General features: G+C 35.4%; 1 protein-coding gene across 7 annotated transcripts in view; it reads left to right on the plus strand.

Annotated features, from left to right (window-relative positions):
- Positions 1-15,390, plus strand: part of LOC139141778 (profilin-4-like) — a 67,412-nt gene that overhangs the window by 40,397 nt on the left and 11,625 nt on the right. The window contains exons 1-2 of one of the 7 annotated variants that reach the window (XM_070711428.1): positions 3,308-3,761; positions 4,267-4,479. The exons of 3 other annotated variants lie outside the window; for them this stretch is intronic. In XM_070711428.1, coding sequence (XP_070567529.1) covers positions 4,378-4,479 — 102 coding nt within the window. In that variant the 5' untranslated portion in view covers positions 3,308-3,761; positions 4,267-4,377. Of the gene's footprint in view, positions 1-3,307; positions 3,762-3,981; positions 4,480-12,299; positions 12,793-13,188; positions 13,287-15,390 lie in introns of those variants that run through there. 3 more of the 7 variants (XM_070711427.1, XM_070711429.1, XM_070711433.1) reach the window with 3 other exon arrangements.

Genomic DNA, 15,390 nt, shown 5'->3' on the forward strand with positions numbered 1-15,390 from the left:
ATGTAAAAAACAAAAGCTTTATTTGGTACAGGACACATCACTGAGGGCAGCATTGTCAGTGGCTCAACAGGTGTCTTTGGTGGCAATTCTTGCCCTTCACGTGCAATTGCAACTGCACACGTTTCAATGATAAGAATTTGTGATTATACAATTATATTACCATGCCCTGTCCATTGCGTTTTAATTGGTCGAGCTGAACCACATGACTGCCCACAAATACACAGTAATGGTTTGTTTTCATGCCTGTGAATATGAATATTATCGTAAACATAGTAACTTTACGGCTAAAACAAAATTATATATATTCATACTTGATGACTTCATACCTTCGTGATGTCAGTACTTGATATGTTGTGGGTATAATTGTACAGACGTCCTCAGCATAGTGCTTTCCAAGATGATCTTTAGGATGACATGAATTAAAGTGACGTCTGCATGTACCTCCTTAGTCATGAGGAACTTCATTCTATCATGTACTTGCTTGCTTTGAGAATGACCAGATATTCATAACAGGGATTTGCCCATAGTTTTGATAGAGTTTGTCATTATTTTTGACAAGATGTCATCAAGATGTGAATGCAAGAAAGGCAAGCCATCACTATACCGGTATAATGGTATTGAAGGTTGAATGGCTGTGTGGGACAGTAAGCAATATCCTAAATGTTGTCGCATCAGATGAATGACATTTTTATCTTTTTTTGTTGTTGACTTGCAATATCACAGAATTAAACTTTCTGATATTGTCAACTGGATCAGCTGGTAACTATAGTTTGTACACTACACACTTTGGTTGTATGTTCCCATTCCGGGAAAGTTTTCAAGATTTTATCAGGAATAACATATCATTGTTCAAGATACATTGTAGATTATTGCTACAGTAAAAGAATTAAATAATTTAACCTTGTTTTAATATTAGCCAAGTTCTTGAGACTCACTAAACATAATACCACAATTTATGTAGAAACCTTTGCAAAAATTCTGCCACATACCATACGGGTAATTACTCATTGTACTTTGGTGAAAACCAAACAAAATACATGTAACTGCATTTAATTTTACTTCATAGTAAGTATGATGTGGAAATTATTTTCCTCCATAATTTGTATGATGTAAACATTTTTGTAAACATAATACACTTTCATGTTGTTTGCCTTCATTTGAAGTGTTGAAAAGGATTTCTCTTGTATGAACAATTGTCTTAATAATAGCTGTGCAATAAATGGTACAGACACTTTAAACAGCTTAACATTACTTGTACATCAGCTGATGTATAGTGTGGTTAACTGAATAATGTAGCAAGAAGGATCATACCACGCACATTTATTTCCTCCTTTGTTAATTTTGAAATTGATAAAAAAAATCAGACATTGTTATGTATCTCTCCTTATAAACATTAGTAAAGAAAAGATCAGACATAGAGGGGCACCCTGAGATTATAGACATAGAGGGGCACCCTGAGATTATACAATACAATACAATACTTTATTGCTCGACAACACACTCAAGGAGTGCGGTAAGGCAAAAATTACAAAACATATAGACATTATAGACATAGGGGGGCACCCTGAGGCACTCTAAGATTATAGACATAGAGGAGCACCCCGAGATTATAGACACAGAGGGGCACCCTGAGATTATAGACATAGAGGGGCACTCTGAGATTATAGACATAGAGGGGCACCCTGAGATTATAGACATAGAGGGGCACTCTGAGATTATAGACATAGAGGGGCACCCTGAGATTATAGACATAGAGGGGCACCCTGAGATTATAGACATAGAGGGGCACCCTGAGATTATAGACATAGAGGGGCACCCTGAGATTATAGACATAGAGGGGCACTCTGAGATTATAGACATAGAGGGGCACCCTGAGGCACTCTGAGATTATAGACATAAAGGGGCACTCTGAGGCACTCTGAGATTATAGACATAGAGGGGCACCCTAAGGCACTCTGAGATTATAGACATAGAGGGGCACCCTGAGATTATAGACATAGGGGGCACCCTGAGGCACTCTGAGATTATAGACATAGAGGGGCACTCTGAGATTATAGACATAGAGGGGCACTCTGAGATTATAGACATAGAGGGGCACTCTGAGATTATAGACATAGAGGGGCACTCTGAGATATAGACATAGAGGGGCACCCTGAGATTATAGACACAGAGGGGCACCCTGAGATTATAGACATAGAGGGGCACCCTGAGATTATAGACATAGAGGGGCACCCTGAGATTATAGATATAGAGGGGCACCCTGAGATTATAGACATAGAGGGGCATCCTGAGATTATAGATATAGAGGGGCACCTTGAGATTATAGACATATAGGGGCACTCTGAGATTCTTAAGCATTTCTATTGCAGCATCATTGTCTCCTTGACTTCGTCATTCTTGATGTGTGCAAAACTTTTTGATGGCGTCAACATTTCACCAGCAGATATTTCCAAATGCCCACCTTGCATTATTTTGCTTATTTAACTCAATTGTTCAAAATAATTACATTGGTCCTGATGCATATTGATGCAAATAGGGATGAAAAAGATCAAATGGAGTCTGAAATTACAACCCATGCATCTGGAAATTTTATTTAACTGTGACCTTCTGTGTTGCTTTGGTGACAGTGTTCAAATTCATTACCCAGGGCAGAACTACTTTTATTCTTCAGTTGCAAACAATCAAAGCAAAGTTCTGTATTGTTAGGGAGGTCATAGGTCATAGGTCAGTGAAGTACAGGTACCTTTTCACAATGAAACACCTGTAGCTATTGGTGACAGTCAATGATGCGTAGAAGGACAAACTATAGACCTGTAAGAATTGTTGGCCACTAAGATTTTATGATTTGTTTCACAATGCTATGATCAGAAGATTCAATAGTACAGCTTTTCTGCATCTTTGAGCCCAGAGTTAAATACATGTTTTATATAAAAACACAATTCAACCAGGTGATGTTTAATATTAAAGCTGTTCTGCAACTTTGAACTGAGTTTTATGTAAGAATTTTAGAATTTTGAAGTAAATATATGCCGTGCCCCAATCAAATAATGTGTTGAATAATTAGTGACAAATAGCATACAGAGATAATTTCTGTTTGCAATGGTAGTATTTTCCCATTTACACTAACCAAAATTTAAGCACCAGTGGAGGTTCACTTTCATCTGATGTGAGAAACAAAATTAAATTTTTCTGTTTCCTTTATGTGCACCTGTTTCAGACATCAAAGAATGACTCCTAGTAGTAGCCTTGAGTTGGTTAAATCACCACAAAGGCTTTGCACAAAGTCTCTCTACTTAAATATTCAAGCATCACTTTATCGCAGAGGTTTAGTCAATAGACTGTCTCTAACCTAGAGGCATTAAAGAGTCTATGTTTTATGTGTCATTGATGGTCTCTTAGATCCCTATTGTTCATCAAAATGTGTTCAGCTTTACAACTTTGATCCTTCCATTGTGGATTGATGCCATGCAATGCTGGAATCAGAATCCGGCAATCATGACATTTCACTCCGGCTTATGAAATATTTTGGATGTAGCAGAGCAGGAAATGTAAAGTTGTTGCAGAATTCATGTCACACTTGTTGTCTTTGTGTTGGAACTGACACCTGCAGACACCAGCCAGGAACTGGAAACAGTCATTATTTCTGTATTTGTTTGTGTGTCTGATTGTTGTCAAGGATTTGAAGTTGGACACGCATTGATCATTTTCATATCCATATACACTATTTCCATGGACAACATCACAATTGCTATCAAATACAGGTAATTTTTCTTTTTTAGTTTGATCAAAAATGGCAATATTTCACCCGCAATGAAATTTTAATGCTGTATTTTATTCACAAGAGGTGCTTGTAAGGTGTCATGAACCAATCCAGTCACGGTCAGATGAACTGATATGTGGACTGAAATTGATGTATATCATTTAAATTTCACACCAATGATTGGCTGACGTCATTGTTTTACGGTCACACCCTATGGGCATGGTTATTGTTCTGTTGGTTTCTTCAGGAGATTAATATTGTGACAAGAATGAGCACCTGAGCTAGGAATTTTAGGTCTGTATGTGCTGACCAGGGGGGCATACAGTACCTGTGGCTACACAACACACGTATACACAGACAAATACCGGTGTCTCAGCAGAAAATGTTGACTATACTGTTGTCGTCTGCCAAGTGACTTTCAACCAAGCCATGTGAAGAATGTTGATCAAATTTCAAGGTTGTAATATTTTGACCAATTTCTTAATGTCTTACTTTTGACATAAAAGTGGTAAAGCCGTCATCTAGTTGTCAGATTTGGAGTCTAAACTTGTCAAAGTCTGCCAAGAGTCTTCAAAATTAATTTGATTCAAGCAAGCAGAAATCTGAGCTTTTATACAATGTCAATCAAAGTAATGGAGAGACTGGACCGTATTGAAGTGCTTGTGAAAAGTGTGTTGGATGTGGTTGATCCAAAGGACGATGGAAAACGAAGATTTGTGGTGAGAGAATAAAATTTTTAATGTCATATTTGCATTTAAGCTGGTTGTATTTGTTATACGTGTTTAATGTGTGTGGTAGCGAGGTCACTATTTACATTCAACACTAAACATAGTATCAACATCACCATTTTGAAAACAAAGGTTTTATAACTTTTACATAAAGCACTGGCATATAATAAAGATGTCATTTTTCAGTTTGGTTCACTTTGTGTTGAACTACTTTGTTAAAATTCACTTTCACTTTTTGCCGTACAAAATCATCACATTTATGGTGTAAGATACACAGCAAAGTTCCAGGTTTTCTTGTCAGGCCATTAGGAAAGCTAAAAACTTCAGAAGTTCAAAAAGCAGTGTATATATTGAAAAACGTTTAGCAGTATGTGAGGGTTATTAATGGCTAAATATATAGAAAATATGACTCAGTTTTGCTATTATATCTATACGCAAGACAAGACTCTTCCTTTATGCATTAGACAGAGTGTGCTTGCACCTTGCTTGACCTTTACAACCAAATACAGCTGATGGACAATGTCAGTGTCATGTATCCTACAGGCGACACAGTGATAATTCTTATTTTCAAAAGGAACTCTTACTCTGACATAAAATTTGCATTGATTTCTCATCACTAACACCAAACCAATGCAGGACACTTTGTTGCTGTTTGTACCATAACTTTATGTACTGTCAATTTTCAAATTCCTTTGGTGTAAAAAGATGTCAATCCAGTCAAAAGTTTCTTTCAATTTTATGATAGAATGGAATGTCAATATAAGACATTAAATTGAAAAATTTAGAAAGAAAATGCAAGGAGTGCAAATCATAAATGCTTTGTTGAAGATACACACACACACACACCACACACCACATATATATATATATATATATATATATATATATATATATATATATATATGTATATATATTATATATATTATATATATTATTTTAAAAACATTTTATAAACATTGATAACTAAGAAATGTGCATGAGAAATAAGATGTTTTTCAATGTTGCAAATTGCAAGTATAATTAATTCATGACATGTTTGAAAACAGATAACCCTGCACAAATTAGATATTGCCATTTGGTTTCCAGATGATTGGTTTTGGTTGTGATCACATTCTTCATATGCCATGAACCACCCGCTGTAACCCTGACAATTTTGGGTTACATCCCTGACAACCAATGCAATCTGCCATTATTTCAACTGTAACCTTTGAAACTCTAATACTTAATCAGTTTCCAATATTTCACAATTTGGTCTTTGTAAGTCACTGCATTCAAAGCTGTTAAAGTGTTTTAGTGCAACATATCACTTCATCAACCAATGAGTTTCCTTCAAATTCAAAATGAGTTACTGTTTTCTTTGGTCAGTACAACCATATCAACAGGATTTATGGGTAAACAGGTGAAGATACCCTCAATGTGTTTGAAAGATTTTCAAACACATTGTGAAACAAATGTTGTTGATATAGCCTTTTCTTTTTTTCACCTTTTTGGTTAAAAATAAGAAGTAGTATTGAATTCTGCATGACTGAACATACTGTTAGAAACTAGCGTCTTTGAAATGTCAGAATTTGTGTGTTTGAAATCGTTAGGCTACCAGAATCTAGCATTTATCCGCCAAAATTTGTCACATCAAAGAATATTTTATGATTTAACCACAAAGTTAACTTATTTAAGGCATTATTTCCCTTGCATGTTCAGATAATTTCCAGTTATTTCAAAATACCTCCTAGATCAAATATTGGAATGGTTTCTGGCACTTTTCTGTCATTTAAATATCCCATAAAACCTTGGCATTTATTAATATTGACATTTTAAACAGCATGTATGGAAAAAAATAACGAATTAAAGTTTTATGTATCTCTTTTATTTCCACACATGACACCATTAGACTGGTTGTGTAGCCAGAAATTAATATGGTGATGACAAGAAATAACCATTGTATCTATCCATTGGTGCAAAACAGTGTCAACTAAAACACAATAATTCACTTAGTAATTCTGATATTAAGTATTTGTGATGGGCACTGACATAGAAAAAAGTCCAATGGTTCAGCAAATTTCACTTCAACTCTCTGTATTTTCTACTCCTGATGTTTGTTATATTCACACATTTTAAGTTTGCCTAATTCAATTGCAGTTTGATGAGGATAAAAGAAACTGAGCAAATATATCATAATATTGGTGCTTTGAAGTGAAGTATACACATCATTTAAAAACACCAATATTATGTGTTCATTTTTGATGATCAATTCTCTTCATTTCAGGAACAGACAATTTTCATTTCAAGGTCAAAAATAATATAGTGATATGGGAAGTAGGGTTTAAGAGAACAATCTTGTCTGGACTTTCATAAATTATACCAGCATATCATGAGACGTCTTACTAATTTTTCAATTGATGTGGCAACAGGCACACAAAATGCTTAAAGTCTGTCCTTTGAAGGTTAATGTATATAATAAGAAATGTTGTTCTCTATAGCTTTGTGTTATGTGGAAGTTTGAGAAAATTTCTGTTTATAAGATTTGATCCAAATTTCTGGTTTAGTCAGAGCTGTAACCACGAAGTCTGAATTAAAGTACTATTTGATTCTTTAAGTAATCTGTTTATTATGAATCAGCGAAGTCCTGCAAACACCTGTTATATAGGTCAAGTTAATGAACTATAAAGGTCAAATGAATGTACTATCTAGGTCAAATGAGGTCAAGATAGCAATAAGATCCTTTCATAAATATTATTTTTGATGTTGTTCAATGGCAGGTCTATCAGGGTTTTAAGTACATTCTCAATGTCACATCCGAAATTTGCATCAGTCTGTGATGTTGATAAGCATACATACATGTATCCATACAAATAACCTGCAAAAGGGCTTCCAAGTTCCAGCCATTAATCACAGCTGCCTGAAGTCTTGTACAGCAATGGTCAACAGAATGTGTACATTTATGTACATTTAGTGTGAGATATATCATATGATTACACTTCATCAAAGAATACCAAAAATAGACATGTAACAAAAAGATTTTGAATGTCAATAAGGACATTCATTGAACGTAATCCGTTAAAAAATGACATGATTTTAACCATAAATGGGAAAACTTTATGATCCATGCATAAAATGATCCCTGTATGAAATTGTCAATCAATTAACAGCTGGCTTTTTATTTGCTTTTCTACAACTTTTCACTGAACAATCATGGAGTGTTGTGTTTCAGCCAGTTGTCTATTTGCAGGTTTTTATTCACTCAAAAGTGTATAAAGGGTGACTTCATATCTACCAGACTGAAAGATTCAGTGCATGGGTATCCGCCAACTCCAACCTGTTGGAGGAGACCCGTACATGGCTGAATCTTTCAGTCTGCATATCCACATGTCACCTGACTGTGAATAGTGCCCCCATACAGCTTGATAGTAAATTTTCATCATAAATTCTTGTGTCATTCCTGAAAAGGTAGAAGTTCTCTGGTTTTTCATGTGCAGTGTTTTTACATTCGCAAGGAATAACAGTTTACAGTTTGGCAATTTACGTTTAATTTTCATTCTTCTCAATGAAACTTTTGATATACCATGGTGGGTAGTACTCACTTATTGGCCTTTAACCAAACCCTGATATGTAACAATGTGATATATATATTGTAAGTTAAACATATTAACATCACACCAATCTCAAATTAAATAAATCAGATTATTAAATTATTATAATGTGTAACAGATAATGAAAATACTAGGATGACCCAAGTTAGTCAGTCATGCAGGATTCGTTAACACTGGTATGTTTTTCATATCAACGGATTCAACATGTGTCATTTTTGAAATTTGTGCAAAGCCCATCATATCACATACAGAACAATATTCACAGACTTTTAGTTTTTGGTTTTTATTCTATAATAAAATTGTTGTTAATTTTTCATGATTATTTCAATAGATTCTCTGTTGTGATGAGAATGTCCATGACTTCCTCTGTGCTAGCGCATTGACAGTAACTTACCTTGAGAATAACATTACAGATTGGATTTGTATGGCTCTCTACCATTGAAATAAAATTTATCCAAAATTTGAAAAATAAATAAGAAAAAGAAACCAAAAAAGAAAATTACATTATATGAGCATGTCAGTCAGGTCAATGCCTTATTCTGATTGGTTGAGAAGGCGCATGTGGTAAAAACTAATTTTGCCAGTGCTGAAATGGGCCCCTCAACTAGCATATGTATAGGTAGCTGGAAAAACTCAGCATCAGTTAAACGTAAATGATTAAATCCATGGAGATAACTGCAAGAATGGTGTAAACATTTTAGAACTGCTTTATTATATGTATGTAGCTTGCCTTTTGCACACTATGTATCCTTTGTGTCAACAGTGCTTATTGGTAGCACCCAGGCACTAAATGTCTATTTAAGCAATAACCCCCGCCGCAGGAGGGTATACACGAGATTTTGGTACAATGCGCGACATATAGCACGAGCCGATAGGCGAGTGCTATATGGAGCGAATTGTACCAAAATCGAGTGTATATCCGACTGCGGAGGGGGTTATTGCTATTATATTATATCAACTTGTGTGTCTTTGTTGTCTTGCTCCGGTATTTTCGTCAGTTTCAGCCCAAAATGCAGAAAACGGACGTCTGAGAGATCGAACGTCGGAAATTCATTGCCCGAGACCGAGCATTTTTATAAGTTTGGATTACGTTGACAACACACGAACACAATATCCTACGATAACATACGCATTACGTTCATCAAAATTTCATTAATATTTACATGCAACGCGAACTGCTGCAGATACAGAAATGGGTCAAGAGTTCAAAGTAAAAGAAAAAGTAACAATTTTTTTCATAAATTTACATAAAAACAATAGCGCTGGCTTTTTTTGGCGTACTAAAAATAGATTTGTCGCATTCACTGTCAGTCCGTGCGCCAACCGTCGTAACATTCAGACAGAGGAGATGGTGCAGTGAGGTTACAGGTTCTATTTTTGATGGATAATTTGATGGATATTTTGTACCAGAAAATGTGCAGTTTTGAAATAATCCAGACACGGATTACGGCAACTGTTCTGAACAGTCACAATATGCGAGCAGAGTGTGTTGCCCGATTCAGCGAGAGCTGGATGGACGCTGACACAGCGATTTTCGTCGCAGTCGCCAGGAATGATCGCATTGTTACTTTGAACTTCTTGGGCAACATCGTTAGAACATCCTGGTCTGTTTAATACAGCCCAAAATTTAGGAAGGAATATCTGACGTACCGTTTCTGTGAGGAAGTTTCAATTTATTTGTGTATGAACGAATAGTAGCTTCATTTTGAAGAGCGGTATGTCCCGGCTTGACTCCTGCTGAATCGATCAAGCAAACTACACAGTGCACTGTTACTCTATACAATTTTGTACATCATCATACCCAAATAAATGTGTTGCTTCGGAGATTTCTTTCATCATCGACCGCTTATTTTCACCAAGAGGTAAGTTACAGACCCATATTTTACCTCTGTATCGAAATTCGAACTCGGTCTTTGAAACAAAGCGGACTGTTTGGGATTAAGTTCAAAGCTACGTCGTTCAAATGCACCGACTTGGCAATTTTCAAAAATGCTGGTTTAGGGGCCCGTTTTACCACCGCTATCAGTGCTAAAACAGTATTTTAGCATCGTTGGAATGAGCTCTCGTCCAATCAGAATGGCACATGTTAGCATGATATAAGTGTCTATTTGATGATGATCACTCAAGTTTGATTCTACTGTCTCTATGTTTCATGCTTAAACTATGGAAGAAACAACTTTGATGTGATAAACACCAATGTTGATATAATATAATTTAGCAACACTCATTCCATGTACCACTCTCCCAGCCGTTTGTGCTGTATATTACGCATTGTACTCAAATCTTTTGTATATACCTGCCTGTAGCAGGGGTTACTGCCTTAATTACAAAGTGTATGCCGGCAATGTATTGTCTGTACCAAGTATCTTTATTAAATATTGTATTTTGGTTGATTGGACTCAAAAATCACACTACAGCTTGTAACATACCACAGAATATTCTCACCGTATCTCATGTATAGTACAGTAGGAACATAAAAGATTCCTTTTCTGGGTTTTTTTTGCATACAAAACCCTCTGAGAAGATGTCGTTATTGACACAAAAACTTATTTTGTAATGTTTTGGGTATCTGCAATTAATGTACAGTTGTTTTTTGCTTGACAGTCACTCACAACCATGTGTGACATTGACAAAATGGTGTGACATGATTTGTAATTTAATCACACTTTTAATACAAAACAGTATCTACTGAGTCAGAAAGGGACAAAATGATTAATAAGTCACGGCAACATTCATGTTTTGGTAATATTGATTCAACATTTCAGGAGACAATTAAAAATGCTAACTTTCTCAGTGCCTCAATACTTCACCAAACTGAAAAAAAACTACTCTTTATTTTATAATGATCCTTAGAATTAAGCTTGTGGTAAGTGCTGTTATGATAATTTCTTTAACCCTTTCAAGCTTGAACCCCTGTAGATAGGAGTAGCTGTGGTAAGTTACCAGAAACCTAGGTTCAGTATCTTTAAGAAGCCTTTTCATTCCCTCAACCGTGTCAAAGCAATACATCAACTTTGTTTTCTATTTTGGACCGTCAACATACAATTTGTATTGTGGGCCTTATTAATCAGTAATGATTTCATTTGGTTTCAAACTTTTACTTTTGATATTTACTGCACAACCTTTTATCTGTGTGCAGTCCTTGTTGATTGCATCAAGTTTATAAACATTGTCATCAGCAGGATTATTTTCATGTTACTTGTACAAGCTAAAGAAAAAAACATGTTGACTTTAACACATTCAAAGTGCCATTCCAGTATAATTATTAGTATGTGAACATTATCTATAAGGTCACAATAACGTGTAGCATACATTGTTGTAAGTGTATTGTATATGCTTCTTCTATTTATCAAATATCAAGAATTCATTTTCTTCAAAAGCAGCAATGTAAGAAATGATATATCCCGGTGTTCACATTGTCAATAAACTGTTGCATTGAAGATCCACCAGAATGCCCAGAGGAAGCAATAGCAAACCTTAATAACAAGCTGAAAATGGTTGCGTACTTGTAGGACTCATGGGACAGCTGTTTTCTTTTGTGCTGTGAAAGCCCAGCCATTTAAAGTTAATAAATAAAGAGTCTCCAAGTCTTCACTAGTCTGTAGAGTGCATATACATGCAGTCCAGTGAGTCTTTCAAATAAACTTAATCAATTCAGTGGGTAATGAGAAAATAATGAAATTACAAAATAAAATAAACTCACCATTCTGGGCTCGATTTCCTTCTCTTCCATTCTCAATACTGTTGCTATGTCTGGTCTTATAGATCTCAGGCTATTAATATTTGAATCAGGGAGAAACTTAACAATGTTTTGGACTTAACCATTCTCTTGAGGGGGATAGTGATGCAGGTGAATGAGAGATGAATGAAATGTGACTCAAGATTATGCAAAATTAAATATTTAATAAGAGTTTGAGTAACTTTTAAAATGAGTGCATTTTGTATGCATTAATCTTAAGCATAAAACGACTTTTTGCCAGAAAAACAAAATGAATTCATTCCTATATTGACAACATGAGACTCAGTAGTTCTGTCAGTTGCCATAGTAACTTAGATTTATAAGGTCTTCCTGGGTCAATTTCCTGAAGGCGTTATCATTTGATATTTAATTCAGCAGGGCGTTCAGTTTCCCATTGAAAGTGATTATTGATCAAAGAAAGCGGTACTTTTCACCAGGATATTTGCATATAAACAGACATAGCAGTGTGCCTTAGGTTTTCTCTAGCTATTGTCTGTTGTGTTTATTTCCACTCGGGAAGGTGTTCCTGAATAGAGTTCCCTTTTTGCATAAATTAGGACAGTGAGTGGTATTGTCTCCATGTAGAATTTCGCTCCATTGGATGTACATTGCATTGATCCATCAGGAAAAAAGATACTGCTCACTGCTAGACAACAAACAAATACTGTACACATAGACTCCAAACTGCAGGCATACATTTCATTATAAGCCGGGCTGCTCAGCGTCAAACAGTTTGTCAGTCAACAAACATAGTAACTGCTCTCATTTGGACTATCATACTGTATCCTGCGTTTTTGTGAGCTGTGGAGTTACTCAGAATTTGAGATCTGAGAAGTGAAGTTGAATCCATTGGAACAATCCTGGAAAATTGTCAGATCTTGGAAGACTATACTGTAAGCTATGCCAGGTACCTCGGAAAAAGAAGAAGGTTTAGAGCAGAAAGATGAACGAAAACGCTATGTCAAAGGATCATATACGGTAATGTTTCCCAAATTTTTGTGATATGAAAGCTATTACACCTACTTCTATCAGGACAAGACTACAATATCCTATACACTATATTCAGTCATGACATTCAGTGGTAGGTTGTACATGTATGAGACATATGTCTAAAAAGTCCAACCTTCAGGTGAACTAAAATAGAGTTACCGGTTGTTTAGCAGTCCTAGCAAATCAAATATTTTTTAATTTTGATGTGTGTCTGTATACTAATCACCAATATTAGGAAATTCCTATTGAAAAATCCAGTAGTTAATCTTCTGAGAGGATAACATTCTTTCTTTACCACTGATTTTCATGTTGGCATGCTGTCCAGTCTTTTCTACCTTAAGGCATACAGTACGGTAGGGTTGTCAGCTTCCATTTAAATCTCACAAAGCAGTTTCTCTATCACCATGAGTAGCTGATACAATAGACATTGTCTCCCTCAGCATTGTACTCAGCAGACTGTACCCCTACTGGAGACTCTACTGGTATGTTTTTGGTGTGGTTTATAGCTGTTAAGTGTACATTCACTCATAATCCATTTGTATTCTTTGCCTTGAACCACCAGGCAGCAATATAACCCCCTTGTACTGGCTCAGCTATCGTAATTTCAACTTCTTTTGTGCAGTATTTTGAGTCTGTTTATAGTTTATGCTTGGTTGTAAATGTAAGGAGGATTTCAACTGAATGTGACCCAAATGTCTTGTGTCTTCATCCCAATAGCAACTTTGAATTTTGAAATAGGTAACATCCAATGAAAACAGGAGGGAAGAGCAAGTAATTGCTAATACCTACCTTTCGCAAAAATAAAAGTATCACTGAGTCAGTATTTATCTTTCCTTACAAAGCCATAAACATGTCTGTTGTTGCTTTCATGACAAAGGCAATTGTCTGCTCAGGATCTCATGTGTGTTTAGGTTTCGTTCCATGAATTTTTGAGATTTTTGTACCTTCTTGGTAATACCATTCAACAAATCTGAAAACATTTAGCGGTGTAAGTCTGTTTTTTACTTGCTAAAATGTTCACAGTATTGTGATTGCAAAACTTCTAACATGTAAGTATATCTGTATTGATTACTCTCTGGCGATACTGTTGTAAAGATACTCACAAATTGTACAGAGGAAAATAGTTCATTGCACCACATGTACTTCTCACAATTGAGACATAGAAAAATGCTGTCAATACATAACGGCCCATGTGTTTTAGATACCAATTATTTGAATCTAGTCATTTCAATTTAAAATCACATGATCGTCATAAATAGAGAGTAACAGGTTGGAAAAGGAAAGGAGAAATTCGAGGTGAGATGGAAAGACAGTTGACAATGTGAGTGACAAAGTGAAATTTTTATAGAATGGTGTAATGGTTATAATACCATAGTCAAGGTCTTATCCATCATTGAAGTCATGCCAAATTCATGGTTTTGGTCGCACTGTTTAAATTTAGTTATTTTGTTTTTGTCATGAATGAGCTCACAAGTCTGTAAATCTCTACTTTCAACTAGATATGAATCACTTGTGTGATCACAGTATTCAAATTGCACAGCTTGCTTTGCTTTAACGATAACCACACATATTAATTAGACTAGTTTTTCATTGAAAATAAATTTATTATGATAAACACTACAGAATGTGCATTGAAAGACTGTAACAGCAGAATCTAGGCAAACAGATCAATTACGTGTAAGTAGGGATTTTTCAATGCTTTGATACTGTAAAAGTCACAAGGAAATGATTTGAAAGTGACTTGAAATTCTACCAACATGTTTAAAGCAGATCTTGTCTTAGGGTAAAATGCACCTTAGGGATATGTAGATATTTGGACTCCTAATTCTTTTCTGATCTATCACTTGAGGGGACTCATTTTAAAGCTCTTGGAGTAAGAAAAATTTCACCGTCTCAGTTTTTTGAACATCAAAAATTGTATTTTCTCCATAGAGTTAACACAGAGAGATTGCAGCCATTTTGAATTCAAAATATTGGTTGATTCTCTCGTACCAAAATTTGCTAGTGTCCCCGGATTTTTATTCTTGATTTGTTAAGAGAATGGCTGAAAGTTTCATTGAGGCAAGTTGGAGCAAAAAGTTTAAGTCTTTCACTTTGGATACACACACTACCTTAAAATGGTAGAAAGTTATTACAAATGTATGTATAAGAAGAACACAAAATAGCGTGAAAGAGAGTTAAATGAAATGGAGCTTCAAGGAGCTATGAAACAATGAAGTGCAATCAAGTGTTATAATGAAAGCTTTTAAAATAGAAACAAAAACCTTAAAGTCACAAAAACCCACATGATAAGGAATTAGTGTGGTTTGTTGAAAATGACAAAAGATTAAATCAAAAGTGACTTGAGTTGAGGATTAGGTTGGTAAATCAGTCCAGTGTACTAAGGTAGCTTTTATTCAGTTTGCAGTCATCAGTGATGTATTGTGTGATTTGATGAACTGTGGTACAATACAGATAAAGGTCATTGACTGATGACATACTTTAGTCAAGTTGTCTTGACTCTATGGAGACACGACTGCACAGTATTCCTAATCTCAGTGCTGTGAAAGGTTTTGACTGACACAGGGATAGGGAAATGTGCCATTA

This window comes from Ptychodera flava, chromosome 10, assembly GCF_041260155.1.
Source record: "Ptychodera flava strain L36383 chromosome 10, AS_Pfla_20210202, whole genome shotgun sequence".
Taxonomy (NCBI): domain Eukaryota; kingdom Metazoa; phylum Hemichordata; class Enteropneusta; family Ptychoderidae; genus Ptychodera; species Ptychodera flava.